This window comes from Myodes glareolus, chromosome 26 (genome assembly GCF_982192425.1).
Source record: "Myodes glareolus chromosome 26, mMyoGla1.1, whole genome shotgun sequence".
Taxonomy (NCBI): Eukaryota; Metazoa; Chordata; class Mammalia; order Rodentia; family Cricetidae; genus Myodes; species Myodes glareolus.
Genome location: NC_142051.1, coordinates 35,854,102 through 35,868,848, shown reverse-complemented (window position 1 = coordinate 35,868,848; position 14,747 = coordinate 35,854,102). Strand labels below are relative to the sequence as shown.

General features: G+C 45.2%; 1 protein-coding gene and 1 pseudogene across 4 annotated transcripts in view; one reads left to right on the top strand and one right to left on the bottom strand.

Annotated features, from left to right (window-relative positions):
• The window catches only part of LOC125389680 (uncharacterized protein C3orf20-like), a 71,577-nt gene that overhangs the window by 50,239 nt on the left and 6,591 nt on the right, over positions 1 to 14,747 (top strand). For all 4 annotated transcript variants that reach the window (XR_015736756.1, XR_015736757.1, XR_014999799.2 and 1 more), the window contains one exon: positions 12,998 to 13,140. Coding sequence is in view for 1 of the 4 variants with exons in the window: in XM_087902036.1 (XP_087758162.1) it covers positions 12,998 to 13,140 (143 nt within the window). In the remaining 3 variants the exon portion in view is untranslated. The remainder of the gene's footprint in view (positions 1 to 12,997; positions 13,141 to 14,747) is intronic.
• Positions 7,516 to 11,564, bottom strand: LOC148117784 (calcium-binding and coiled-coil domain-containing protein 2-like; annotated as a pseudogene).

The window sequence follows — 14,747 nt, the reverse complement described above, 5'->3', positions numbered from 1 at the left end:
AAGATGAAGGAGGAGGAGGAAAGGGAGGAGGAGGAGAAGAAAAGGTGGAGGAAGATGAGGAGGACTGCCCTTGTATTACTTCTCGTTCTCAGTGCTGTGACAACAGTAACTTTGGGAGGTTTCGCTGTGGTTCTGTCTGGGGATGCAGCCCACCATGGTTCTGTCTGGGGATGCGGCCCATCACGGTGAACAGGACAAGGCAGGGAGCTCTTGAGGCAGCTGGTGGGTTAGGAAGCAGAGAGAGATAAACACTGCTTATTCATAGGGTCGTGTCACCCACATTCAAGGTGGGTCTTGTCCCTTCTGTTAAACCTCTTCAGAAATGCCCTCACAGACATGCCATTGGCTCGTAGACAGTTCTAAATCCAGTCAATTCCGCTGAAAAAGATGAACCATCATGGCGATTAATATTCATGAATTTTATGCTATATCCAGACACCATGCTGAGTAATTTCTGTGTGTTTTATTATTAAATAGTCAAAGTAACTGGGGCATGGCGGTGTGTGTCTTTAATCCAAGCTCTCAGGATTACCATAAGTTAAAGGTCAATTTGTGTTATATCAGCAAGACCCTGCCTTTCCCCTGCTGAAGAAAGGAAGAAAGGAAGGAAGGAAGGGAGGGAGGGAGGGAGGAAGAAAGGAAAGAAGGGGAGGGAAGGCAGGGAAGGAGGAAGGAGGAAAGAGGAAGGAAATCCTTACAGTAACTTAGAGGGTGAATGCAATCCTGATGCTGTTCCTGATGGAAAGAGGTAGAAAGGGAGACTCAGATTAAGCAATTCCTTCAAGATCCAGGAACTAACGAGTGACAGAATCAGAGAAGCTTTCAAGAGACAGAATCAGAATTTAAGTCCCCATTGTCTCCCACACACAGAGAACCTTTTTAATGAAGAACTCTACAAGAGCTCCCATGAGGTAATATTCCAGCCCTGCTCCTTGGACGGCACAAAGCGACAGAAAATACATGAGCCGTGTGTGGCCGAGCACCAGCCTGGGAGAAGGGGTGACCTGAAGCCCACACTTAGCAAGAAGCTCAGAGCCTCTTAGCTTTGTGTGGAAAGCAAGCTAAAGCTGTGAGTGCCAAATGACATTCAGATCAGAGAAAGGGTCTCAGGAGTACGAGACAGGCCAGAAGCTTATCCTGCCGTCATCAAAGGCAGATGGAAAACAGAGAACGTTCACCTATTGATTTCGCTATAGGGAAGTCAATCATTTTTTCCCTCAGATTTAACCCCCAAACATATTTTCAGGTTTTAAAACGCAGACTGCTGTCAAAGTAAACAGTGAGTCATTCTGTGTGGTGGGACGGTCACTTGACACACCCGGCTGTCACCGATAATGGCCTAGCTCCTGTCTGCCTGTTAGATTCTGGGAGTCTTGGCGGAGGGGATTGGTTGATCTGCAGCCTGGGTTTCTGTGACTTTATCGTTGGGGAGCAAAGCAGAAGGAATTGGCACAGTGGAAATGCACGTCTTGGTTAGGATTTACCTGTGACATCTCCAGCCAAGGCTTCCTTGCTGAAGTTGGCATGGTTCCCGGCAAAGGAAATGAATACTTACCCCGATCCTCTGAAACAACCAGGCTCCTGTTTAAATCCTGGCTGTAATGCTCAGAAGGCTTAGACCTCAGCCTGCTAAACTCACTGTCCACTGGGTGACAGTGTTGATCCGTTGGAAAGAAATGGGCCTTGTTCCTGAGCCAAAAACCTCCAGGCCCCTAAAAGGGAAGCCTGCAGCCAGATGGTGTTTGGAGGGGAGCCGGATGGACTCAGGCTCGGCTTTAGTTCTTGGAACAAGGCTGAATGGATTTATGTTTTATCTTTCAGTGGAAATTGTGAGGGAAGAATCCTCTGTCGTCTTTGGGGATAGATATGCTCTCTACGGAAAATGAACCTCCGTTTTTCTAATAGTTTAACGAGGGCTGGAAGCTTCCAAAGAGCCCTGTGGAAGCTGAGGCGACAATCCATGGCAGCTGTCACTCTTGGTCAGGGAGGATTTATTCTCCCGACACGCATGCATCTGCTAGGCCATTCGCCACCTAGGGCTCTGAGGAGGAGCGTGACTGTCTTTAGGAAATGCCATCAAACCGCCAGATTGCAGTTAACATCGTCCTGTCTCTACTGGATTGATCCCTGTCTCTGAGGGGGAAGGACACCCCAGTGGGACATATTGGGAAGCTCCTGACTTAGGTGACTGTGGAAATGGTGGAAGTGTGCTGTGAAGGATTCCGATAAGGAGGGGATCGCGTTGCCATGTCGAGGGAATGCGGTGACTTGCTTCAGGGAGCTTTTGAAAAGGCCTATAGGGGTTGATGTTATCTCTTCGCCCTTCCCACCCACCAACATGGTGTGGAAAGAGTCATAATTCATAGCACACCGATGCATTACTGTGCTTGGTGAGTGACAGCATTTCCGCTGGTGCTGCAGCTTTTTAATCAGGTTGAAAGGCTAGAATAGAATGCGCAAGAAATAAATAAAGTTTGCACCCCCAAACTATTTTAGTCCATAAAACATTCTCTTTAACGTCATTTGGTCCAATCTATTTGTGCTAACCTAACATGTTTATAATTTAATACATTTAGTAAAGTTTTTTGGTTTGGTTGGGTTTTTTGTTTTGTTCTGTTTGGTTTTGTTTTTCAAGACAGGGTTCCTTTGTGCCATAGCCCTCTCTGTCCTGGAACTTACTCTGTAGACAAGGCTGGCCTTGAACTCAAAGACTGGCCTTGAACTCAAAGAGATTGGCCAGCCTCTGCCTCCCAAGTGCTGGGATTAAGGTGTGCACCACTACTGCTTAACATTTTTTTTTTTAATAGTAAAAGGTTTCGATAGTGAAATTCCACTGAAGCTTCAGTTTTGTTATTGCATCCCACTGATGTCTTTCAGGGGGTTCCTGCTGAAATCCTGAGATGAGAATCAGTTCTGTGGTGAGAATCAGAGGCACACACCAGCTCAGCTCCATTCCCCATTGAGTAACACTTCATACACTGAGTAACACAGAGCCCAGGGCCACAGAGGGCAGAATGCATCTCTGCAGCCCAAGTCACTTTCCTCTGCTCTTCGGATGTCTAAGGCCACTTGTGAGCTACACTTGCCAGCATGAGCCTCTATAGGGCAAACTGCACCCACAAACATTTGATTCCCTTCAGTGTGTGCTAAAGACATTTTGTTCAGGCTTTGGCAGTCTTGCCCAGCAGGGACAACCACCCTCTCTCTAGAGGACAGGAAGATTTCTGAAAGGAGTCCTTCAGAAACAAAGATTGAGGACTTCGAGGGACTCACCCGTGGGCAGTGGACTTTTCCAGCCTACAGTTTCTTTATGTGTAAACTGAACTGGGGTTCCATTAGATGATCTCAAGGCATTCTTCAGTCCCAACAGTCAAATCCATGTAGCCCTATCAGGGCCAGTTGAATTCCTGCCTGATGGTTGAGCACATCGACCAAAGATACATCTTTCAGGCAAATGATAGGGGACGTGACCTTCACCGTGCCTTTCAGAAAGTCAGAGCAGGGCATGATGACTTGGGCCTGTAATCCTAGCACTTGGGAAACTGAGGTAACACGATTGCTATGAGCTGCAGGCCAATCTGGGCCAAAGAGAGTCAGTTGATATGAGAGAGAGAGAGAGAGAGAGAGAGAGAGAGAGAGGGAGAGAGAGAGAGAGAGGAGAGAAGGAAGAGCAGATGAAGGAAGGGAGGAGAAAGAAGGAAGGAAGGAAGGAAAGAAAGAAAGAGTGAGAGAGAAAGAGAGAAAGAACGAGTTAAAAGAATGAGTTGCAGTGGCCAGGCTTAAGATACAAGCTTCAGGGAGAAGCTCAAACAAAAGATCTGGACACAAATGACAGAAAGGATAAATTTAGGGACTGGTTAGGGGTTAGGGAAATTGCAGAATGAAACGTGAGGTTTCCTGGAACACTGGTGGATGCAACATTCCAGCTACTGAGGGTGAAGAAGGGAAGGTTGACTTGGCCCAGGAGTTTGAGACCAGTCTGGGCAGCACAGACTCAATGAAGAAAGAGGAGGATAAGGAAAAAAGAAGGAAGGAAGGAAGAAGAGGAGGAGAAGAGGAAGGAGAGGAGGGAGATGAGGAAGAGGAGGAGGAGGAAGGAGCAGAAGCTGCTACCGAAATGAATTATTTCAAGGTTGGTTACTGGTGGGTAAAATGAACCACATACAAATATATTTTAACAAATACAATCTCTTGGTGATAATATTTATGACACCAAGAATGGAAGTCAACAGTCTTTGGAGCCATTAAAACAGCGCTTCCTGTATCACCAGAATGCTCCTTGCCGTTCTTAGGAAACAGCCTGAGGATCTCAGTTTCTTAAGATTGTTTATTTACATTTGCGTTAACATAAATACACACTTTATGCTACCTCGAATGTAAATCACCAATCTTTTTTTTTCCCTCCAATCAAATGTGCACTAGCTCAGATTGTTTAACTACAAGCAATGACTTCAACAATAGGTCACGTGTACTGTTGAACTGAGGAACTACAGGGTTTCACCACAACCCAGTGAGAAACAAGTCAGGGGCGGAAGAAAAGATGGAAATCAAATAGGGAATATGGTCTTTTTGATCCAGATCTGGATCCGGCTCCTGGGGATGTCAAAATACTTAAGAGGACGTTCCTAGGTGAACTCTTTCCTGGATTCTGGCATCGTTCAGTGCTGGGCACTGGTCCTCTGAGATCTGTCCATCTGCTCACTCTGATGCACAGATCCACTGACTTCTCTTTCTGTGGGTGACACCCAGTGTTCTGTCTCAGTTCAGACTCCTCATTTGTGCTCGGGACCATACACCTAGTGCCTAGTGGACCTCTCCACTTGGAGGGGCTGTAAGCAAGCACTTTAGAGATACCACATCCAAAGCCCAAGTCTACCTGGACTCTAAAATAAGGACAGTTGTAAAAGATGAGATGAAGCCAAGTCTTGCAACGCCTGTACATCAAGAGAAGGAAGAAGGGAGAGAGGGGTCAAACTGGAAGATGAGAAAGACGGGAGAAAAAGCATGGGCTTGATCTGAAAGCAGTGAGGGGTACTGAAGGGTTTTAAACATAAAGCGACCTAAGCATATACCTGTGAATTAGGAAGATAGCTATTGGTGCGATGCAGCTATGGGTGAGAGAAACACAAAGCTGTAGGAAAGTTATTAGATGAGGGAGGACAGCTGCACCAGCTATATAGAAAGGCTGCGCTTGGGCCAGAGTGTTGACGGCCAAGGTAATGCTCTACTGGAAGCCACTGAGATTGGTCAGAGCCCTAGGGAAATTCCAGAGAACAGAGTCCAGGCTACTTGGTCACCTGCTCTAAGCAAATGTTTTCTCTCACATTAAGCATCCTTTATTCCTTCTCTCACAAAGTCTGTGCCGTGAGTGCCTTGTTCATCAGCAAAGGGATGCAGTCAGTAACAAGAGACAAAAATCTCCTAGACTCCTGGAGAAGATACCCAAAGCACAGAAAACAGCATGTGAAAAAACAGATCAGGGAGTGAGCAATCCCTTCATTAAAAACGAAACTGAGGGAGGACAAAAGGCGGTGATAGAGGCAGCTGAAGATGACCCAGGATGCTGCTTCCAAGGTTTTGCATTTTGTTTCCTTTTGCAATGAGTTTCCTGGACCGGGAAGATGGCCCAGGCAGCAAAGTGCTTGCTCTGCAAGCCTGAGAACCCCAGTTCTGTCCCCAGAATTTACATATAATAAGCAGGGTGCAGGGTGTGCTTATAGTACAGATCTTGCTGTGGTCAGCCATCTCAGTAAGTCTGTGCTCTTTGTGAGCCTATAAAGAGATAAGATTTGATTGGCCTAAGTACAGACCAGTGTGCAAAATGCTATAAAAAGCCACATGTAGCCATGTGTGCACATCTACATTCCATAGTAGGACGTGGAAGGAAAGGCATAGCTCCGAATGGTTGTGGAAGCTTGATTCTACTGCTATACAATAATATAGAAGTCTGGGTGATACTTACCGGAAAAGCTACGGAACGGGAATCATGTTTCATTCTTTTGCGTAAATATTTTTTTTCTACTGTTTCTTGCTTGGAAACAGTAGAACTGCTAGAATTAGGGAGTGTCTCGGAACTCGAGGAAACGAGACAAAGGGTGGAAAGAAACCTTGCAAATGTAATAGGCTTAAAAGCTAAGCAGTAACCCACTCTCAACAGCTTACTCAGTAAGAGCCATGAAAGACGAGTTCTAGCCCTGGGGTGCAGCTCAGCAGCATAAACGTGGGGCGCGTGTTTAGCCAGCCTAAGATGCTGGCTGAAGTCGTCAGCATTCCCTGAGTCCACCAGAGCAGGACACAGGCACAGATGCTTAAAGCTGTCTTACTGATTGTGCATATGTGTTGGGCATGTTTGTGCAGCTGCATGTATGTGTATACGTCTGAAGTGGAAGCCAGAGGACAGGACAGCCTCGGGTGTGATTCCTTAGGCACTGTCCACGCCTCCCCCTCGAAGGCTTCTATTGGCCAGGAACACACTAAGTAGCCTAGAATAGCTTCCTGCCTCCACCTCCTCAGCTCTGGAATTATAAGCACACACCACCATGCCTGGTTTTTTGGGCTCTGACTTCATAGCAAGCGCAAAACCCCTAGAAACAGCTGCATTGGGCCAATCTGGTTTGACCCCCCAGGATTAAAGATGTGGGTCCTGCTTGATGAAGAGGACTGTCCAGCAAAGCTGTACCCAGAAATTCCTCTGACCGGATTGACAAAAAGGGGAGCAGGAATTTTGGGTGTTAAAGAGATTAACAATAGTCGTCTCATTAGTCTGACATTCATGCAAACTCAACTGTCAGGAAGCTGCAAGGCCATGTTGTTTCTAACAACTAAGGAGCCATTAAGAGACTTACAGACCTGAGCAGTGGCTCAGGCCCAGAGTCTAAGCATTTGCAAAGCTGATTCAACAGGACTGCTAAGTTCCATGCCATCCTGGGCTACAGAGTGACTTCCAGACCAGTCAGAGAGGGTGTGTATGTATGTATATTTTTGTGACATAATAATAGATGTGCATAGGAAAGAACAAAAAAAAATGCCGGAAGTATTGATATAAAAGAAATTTCCCCTTTTGCCCCTGTCGCTGTCCCCGCCACCCGGTTTTTCCTGACAAACCCTCACTCTGCATCCTAAGTGCCTCTGGACTCATGATCCTTCTGCCTCAGTTGCCCAAGTGCTGGAAACAGATGCTGCATTACATCTTGCTAGAAGGAAGACTTTTTGTGACTGAGGCGTTTCTTAGCTGTGAATAAGGAATAAGACACTTATTGCCGAGCATGGGGAACACACCTTTGATCCCAGTACTCCTGTGATATAGGCAGGCAGATCTTTGTGAGTTTGAGGCCAGCCTGGTCTACATGAAAATTCCAGGCTAGCCAGTGCTACATAGTGAGACCCACGTCTTACAAAGGAAAACAACAACAATCAAAACTCATTGTCTTAGGGTTTCTATTGCTGTGAAGAGACATCATTACTACAGCAACTCTTATAAAAGAGAACATTTAATTGGAGTGGTTTACATTTTCTTTTCCTTTTTAATTTTTTATTCATTTTACATCCCAACCATGATTCTCCTTCCCTCCCTGCCCTCCTCTTGCTCCTTCCCCCATCCACTCCTCAGAACGGGTAAGGCCTCCCATGGGGAATCAACAAAGCTTGGCCTATCAACTTGAGGGTTCCACTGCCAGAGCCCCACAAACAGATCAAGCCACAAATTGTCAAAGGTTCAGTCCATTATCAGCATGGTGGAGCATGATGGTGTTGGAGAAGGAGCTGAGAGTTCTACATCCTGACCCACAGGCAACAGGAAGTGGTCTGAGTGTCACACTGAGTGAAGCTTGAGCAAAGGAGACCCCAGAGCCACCCCTACAGTGACACACTTCCTCCAACAAGGCCACACCTCCTAATAGTGCCACTTATAGCCTTAGTGGTGGGGGGCAATTACATTCAAACTACCACACCCACAAAGATGCGTCTTTTGAGACCTTCTGACAAGTGAAGATGATAAATTCTTCGTATTTAGAGTCTTGGTTCTTTGCTGTATCATTTTTGTGCTAATTTAATGCAATTGGTTGAAGAAAGCACTGAGGCCGATGAGGAAACACTCCAGTTCTGGTCCTGCTCCTACCCTCACAGTGAGGACTGCAGATGCAGTGGAGTACTTGGAAGACAATCACTTGGTGTCAGCCATGTGGCTGTGAAGCAGCAGGTAGCTCCATCCTGGACCTCGTACCGGATCTGAGGAAGGATGGGTACTGTGATGAGAAGCTGATAAATTGGGGTTACCTGACTCGGGGTGCAAGCAGAAGCCATCCACAGATAATGGACACACTCTGCCCCTGAAGGCCAGGGTGCTACGTGAGTCACTAATGATTTCTGGTTAGGCAGGCTTTTCTGCTTGGATAACTTCCAGTAGAAACAACCTACTCTACATGATCAGGTCTGCACACAGCATAGATCTACCAGACTGGAAGACTTACAACAGCAGAACCCAAGGTCTTCAAAGATGTGCTTCCCTCTTGCTGGGAAGGCCTTGGCACAGTCGGACAATTCAGAAGCCAGAACTGCGTTTGCTGCCACGCCACCGTGCGATCACAGATCCCATCACCCAAGTCTGATGTGTTCCTTCCCCGAAGTGGACCGGGAGTGGAGTTTCTTGGATGTCCGAATATGGGTTTCCACAGGCAAGACCGGGGTTTTGGCCCCGCAGCTCCTCGATCTGAAGGTCACACTTGATGCAGCAAAGGGTCAACACTGAGCCCCAGGTAGCTCAGTAATCTGTCATTCTCCTTCTTTAGACCATGTTCTTTCTAGTCTATCTCTTTTCAGAACGTTGATTATGATTTTGTTGTCAATTAGTCTTCTTGACTGGTCAGAGCGCTAGTCCATTACTGTCTGTGATTTCTTCCTTCAGCAGCTTCCTTCGGTTTCTGCTCCCCCCATCCCCATCCACTCAAGCATCTTCTGGTCAGCTAAACCAAGAATGAGCTGGCTAGCTTCATTTTTCAGCAGTTCCAGCTGCCTGGTCTTATCTTGAGTTCCCAGAACCCGCATCTCTACTTCTTTCTCTTGAGGCAATGGTTGGGTCTGAAGCTGATCCACTCTGACCCCCATCTTCTTGTGTTCTGAGGGTATCTTTGGCTCTGTTCCGTCAGCTGAAGCAGCTGTCTTCTGCTCTGACTTCTTGCGGATGCTTCCATTTCTAACACCTCCTGCTTGTTTACAGCTCAGCTCTGCTCCTGGAGGCTGGCACATCTGTCAGTTCCTGGTTTCCTCAGCAAAACTCCTCGTACTGCTGGATCCCTTCCATTTTTCCCTTAGTAGTAAGAACCATGAAGTCCCTCTTACGTTCTGGACAGAACTGAAAAGGGATACTTGCTCCCTGGACCACACCCTCCTGGTCCACATAGCAGAACCGGTCAGACCCATCATCCTTGGGCGGATACGTTTTAAATTGAACTTTCTGCTGCTTGACTGATTCCAGGACATTGGACAAAAAAAACCCACGTGAAGGTATAATACCGGCTCATCTTCCATCCCACTCTAAAGATGCCAGTCCTAGCCAGGCAGTGGTGGCGCACACCATTAATTCCAGCTCGGGAGGCAGAGGCAGGTGGATCTCCATAAATTCGAGGCCAGCATGGTCTTCAGAGCGAGTTTCAGGATAGAGAAACCCTGTCTGAAAAAAAAAAAACCAAAACAAAAGATGCCGATCCAATCCTTGTGAAAGAGGATAAACTGTCCGGTGAAGGCGAGGTAGCATGTGATATTCTCTCCAGGGGCACAAACGCTCTCCACACTGTTAAAAATGACCTTAGAGAAATGACAGTGACCTAGCAGCCAATCTAGGAGTTCATCTATTGTATTCTCCATGGTGGAGTCTAGAGCCAGCAGCCAGCAATAGAGCAACAGGACAGGGCATCTGTTTTTTTAAAATTGTTTTTATTGAGCTATACATTTTTCTCTGCTTCCCTCCCTTCCTCTCCCCTCCCCTTCTACTCTCTCCCATGGTCCCCATGTTCCCAATTTACTTTATTGAGGGTATTTTAACTGGCAGGCAGACCCTGTCTTAATCCCTTTTCATGTTAATTTATTTAATCCCATAATCATCCTGTGATTCAGGTAGTTAATCTCCCCTTTGGAAAAAGGAAATCAAATAGAATAAAAAGTACATAAATTGCTCTGTATCAAGATTTAAAACCTGTGCATCAAAGGACAGCGTCAAGAGCGTGGAGACAAAACCCAGAAGGAAGAGGATATCTGCACGCATCCATCTGGTAAGGGACTAGTACAAACTGACAGGAAAAGCTAAACAGCCCAGTTCAAAATACCCAAAGGCCTTGACAGACATTTGCCCAAAGAAGAGAAACCCATGGCTTCATTGTTCTTTTCAGGATAATTAGATGCGTTCACTTATGTGAAACACCACATTCACTGGTCTTGCTGGATACTGTCTCCTGTCCTGCTGCAGATGCCCGGACTCATTCCCTTTAAATTGTGGAGCCTCAAGGCTCTGCCTTAGTCCTCTGTTCACGGCTTTAAACACTGTCCAGAACGTATACATTGCCCAATTTAGGTCTTTCTTCTGAACTTACGCTCATGCATGTATCAGTCTGCCCTATTCAACATTCCCAACTGCGGGTTGAGAAATATTTGCCACCTAACCAATCCCAAGCCGGTGCCTGGTATCTACTCCAACTCATCTTGCTACCCTACCTCAATAAATGACGACTGGACGCACAGGACCAAACCCTTAGGGTCGACTAGACTTCTTTCTCACCTGTATTCATGAAGTTGGCTGTAGAGTGATATTTTGTTGTGTTTTCACAAATGAAGCTTGCCTAAAGATCAGGGTGCAGAGCTAAGCCACTAGAGGCCAGGTGGTGGCGGCACACACCTTTAATCTCTGTACTTGGAAATCCCACGCCTTTAATCCCAGCACTAGGGAGGTGGAGACAGGAAGGGATATGGCTGGGCAGAGAGAGGTTTGGTGGAGACAGAAGCAGACTGAGGTGCAGTCTGAAGCAGTCAGTCAGGGCACAGTCTGAGGAGGCCGTCTGAGGACAGGGTTGTCCTTCTGGTCTGGGGATTTGGTAGAGGTAAAAGGCCTCTCTAGTGGTTGGCTGCTCTGCTTCTCTGATTCCTCAGCTTTCACTCCCTAATATCTGACTCTAAGCTTTTATTAGGAACAATTAGAAAATGGTGGGAAGAGGAGGAGTGACAGCGCATGCAAGAGATGTGAAACTCTGGTCAGACCCTGAATCACATGATCTGAAGGATTTTATTACTTCCCCGGTCTAACATTTCTCTGCATGATTATCAAGATATTTTGGCAGGAATCAGGCACGACAGCATTGTTGCCCCGTTATTACCAGGCTCTAGGCAGTAGCTTAACACACATTGGATAGAAAGCATTCTTCAAAATAGAATGGAAGACTAAGACCCAAACCAAATAAGAAGGAAGTGTTGCCAATTCCTCACTTTTTAGAAATCAACATCCTTTTTTTTTTCTTCTTCTTTAAGACAGGGTCTTACTGTGTATAGCTGTCCTGGAACTCTCTCTGCAGACCAGGTTGGCCTCGAACACACAGAGATACACTTTCTCTTTATAAAGCATTTTAGATTCAAGGGGAGAAGTGCTGGCTAAACATCATCCTTGTCACCACTGAGAAGCAATGTTTGGTGTTTCAGATCTTATAAAATATTCATATACATGTTCTCCATTATAACTTTGCTATTGGTTATAATAATAATAATAATAATAATAACCTATTATTAGTCACCTGTATAGTTTCTCCTTCTAAGTTCAAGTAATATACATGCTTTGTGGTTAATAGGCAGGTATGAGTGTTAAAGAATAAGACTAAAGACAAAGTATTTCAGGTCCAGGAACCACACAGCACCCCATTTCATCCTGTCTTGGTCATGTAGATGAACCTAGGAAATAGATTCTTTTGTTGCAGAAATGATAAATCAGAAAATTCTGTTTCCATAGAGGAAACCTCGTGTTAAAACGCCCCTTTATGATGAAAAGATCATGTAATCTAAAGGGAAAGGAATAACGTGGAGCCATAGAATTTACAACTTCTAAGGCTTTCTTTCAGGCGCTTAGTGCTTGGAGACATGAGGCATCCTTTGTTTTCAACACCATAAATTCTGTGCTATATATAACAAGCTTTAAAAGTTTTAATTACTTTCTTCTCTTGCCACCCTTAAGAGGAATCATATCCTCCCAGTCTCTAAAAGTTATTTTTTGTGTCTCAAGTTTTAAGATTCTCTTACACCTTAGTGTGCAATGACAAGTTTGGCTTGACACTGAAAAGCCATAACTCTTCATTAATAGTTGAGAAGTGGCTGGAGAGATGGCTCAGGGGTTAAGAGCACTTTAGGCTCTTGAAGAGGACTCAGATTCAGTTCCGAGCACCTACATGGAAGGTTCAAAATCGCTTGTAACACCAGTCCCAGAGTATCTAACCACCCTCTTCGACCTCTGTAGCCTCTTGCACATATCTGGTGCACATAAATACACTCAGGCACATCTCCATAAAAACCAGGTAAGCAATGTTTGGAACAGAAGATGTTTTTAGAGGTCTAGTTTAATTTCCAAATCATTAATGTGCCTTTTTCTTAAAGACGAGTGGCTGAATATGGTTACACAATTTGCAGAGTTCTTGTTCTTTTGTTGGTCATTTGAATCTCCTGACTTCCAAACGCCAGGGCTCTGTATTGTCTTAGTGGTTAACTGTAAAATAAAGCAAACACATTATAATGCTTAAGGACACATATTCGTGTCTTTGAACTTAGCATACTGGTTGACCATTTTGAATGTCTGATTGACACAACTATGGGGCCTGTGTTCCTAGCTTTAAACCTCAAATTCAGACTCTAGGAATATGGATGCTGTTTTCTGTGTATAAACATGAATACTTTTAGGTTGAAGTTTTTCTTTCAAATTAATAGGACCACTCCTGGGATTAAATTCTGAAAATGTTTTATTAACTTTTTCCAGATGTACATTCGAGGAAAATTACTCTTTGCCAACTTTATTTTCAATGGTTACAGCACATCTGCTAATGACCTTCGAAAGCAAATTGTGAAGACTAGAAAGGATTATCACATGGGCTATTTTCTACCCAGTGACTTCAGGATACGGTAGAGTAACTACACATTATCTTAAGTCATCTCACACTTTTTAAAAACGAATCTGTTATTATTTAATGTTATGGACGTTTCGCCTGCATCTCTGTCTGTGTACCATGTGCATTCCTGAAGCTGGAAGAGAACATCAGATGCTCCTGGAACTGAAGTTCTAGAAGCCTGTGAGCTGCCATGCTCAGTTAGTGCCTTAACCACTGAGCCGCGTCTCCGGGCCCAGTGAGATCTAGTTTGTTTATTTGTCTTTTTGTTTTCCAAGACAGGGTTTTTCTGTGCAGTGCTGGCCTGGAACTTGCTCTGTAGACCAGGCTGGCCTTGAACTCACAAAGATCAGCCTGCCTCTGCCTCCTGAGTGCTGGGATTAAAGGTGAGCGCCGTCACCTCCCACTTTCATTTCACACTTTTAGCCAGCAAATCTCAGACAAGACCATGTTTCAAACCTTGCTTTTTTTGAGCACTTTTTCTCCTTGATCAAACATTTTCTGGAGAAAGATAGTTGATATTTTTAAAAGTTCCAAGAAAGACTACTTTCTCATTATCCAGCATTTTATTTACAGAGCCACTTGGAGGCTCCCAGGAATATTCCAAGGCAAGGTCTGAACCGTTGGATACTAACGCCCTCCTTGATGCTAGCGGCCTTTTCAGTCAGGAGGGTAGCAGATACAATCTGCTGTATCCAGAGGGAATGGTGAAAATGGAAATTTTAAACTCAGCCAGGAGCAGTGGTGGTGTACGCCTGTAACCCTAGCAGCCAGAAGAAGGCTAAGGTAGGAGTGAGGGTGGTTAGGACTTTGATGCCAGAACAAACAATGTCTCAACAACAAACAAACAGAGCAACCAACCACCCACACAAAGAAAAACACCCTGAGCAAACAAAACACTGCAACAATAACAAAAACCTGGATAATCTAAAATTAAGCAGCTGTTTTCACTCTGATAAATTATCACCAGGCATTTCACAAGCGAAAGTTAGGCTAATGACTCTAAGGATTGCAGAGACAATACCGTGCCAGGCACTGGGGAATCCTGCAGAGGAAGAGAAGCAATGGCAGGAGGGGAGAGCAAGGACTTCTTTCTTCCAGCCACTGGTTCATGTTGCAAACAGCAGGGGAAAAAAGAGACACACAACAATATGCAAGGCATTTCAGATTTTATTAGAGGGGTTTTAGGCTTGGAACAGTTATACAGCATTTGCAAGCCTACAATTCTAAACACTTTAAAAACAGTTGACAACAAATCAGTGCGCTAGAACACAGACAGTGACTGATAAGGTACCGTGTCTGAAAGGAGACACCTGCACATAGCCACAGCAGCATCACTTACGGTACCCAAAGGCAAGCAATGTCCACCAGCAGATGGATGCCCAATGACATGCAGCCAATGTATAGATTATTCAGCCCAAAAAAAGGAAATTCTGTCCCATGCTAAATGACATGAACTGAGGTCACAACAGGAAACACAACGGTGCCTGCCAAGGGCTGTGGGAAGGAGCAGGAGGAAGGGGAACTCTTATCTAATTGATAGAAGAGTTTAAGATTTGTGCAAGGAAAACTTCTGGAAATGCTTCATTGAAGGCACAGACATTTCCTGAATTGAACATAAAA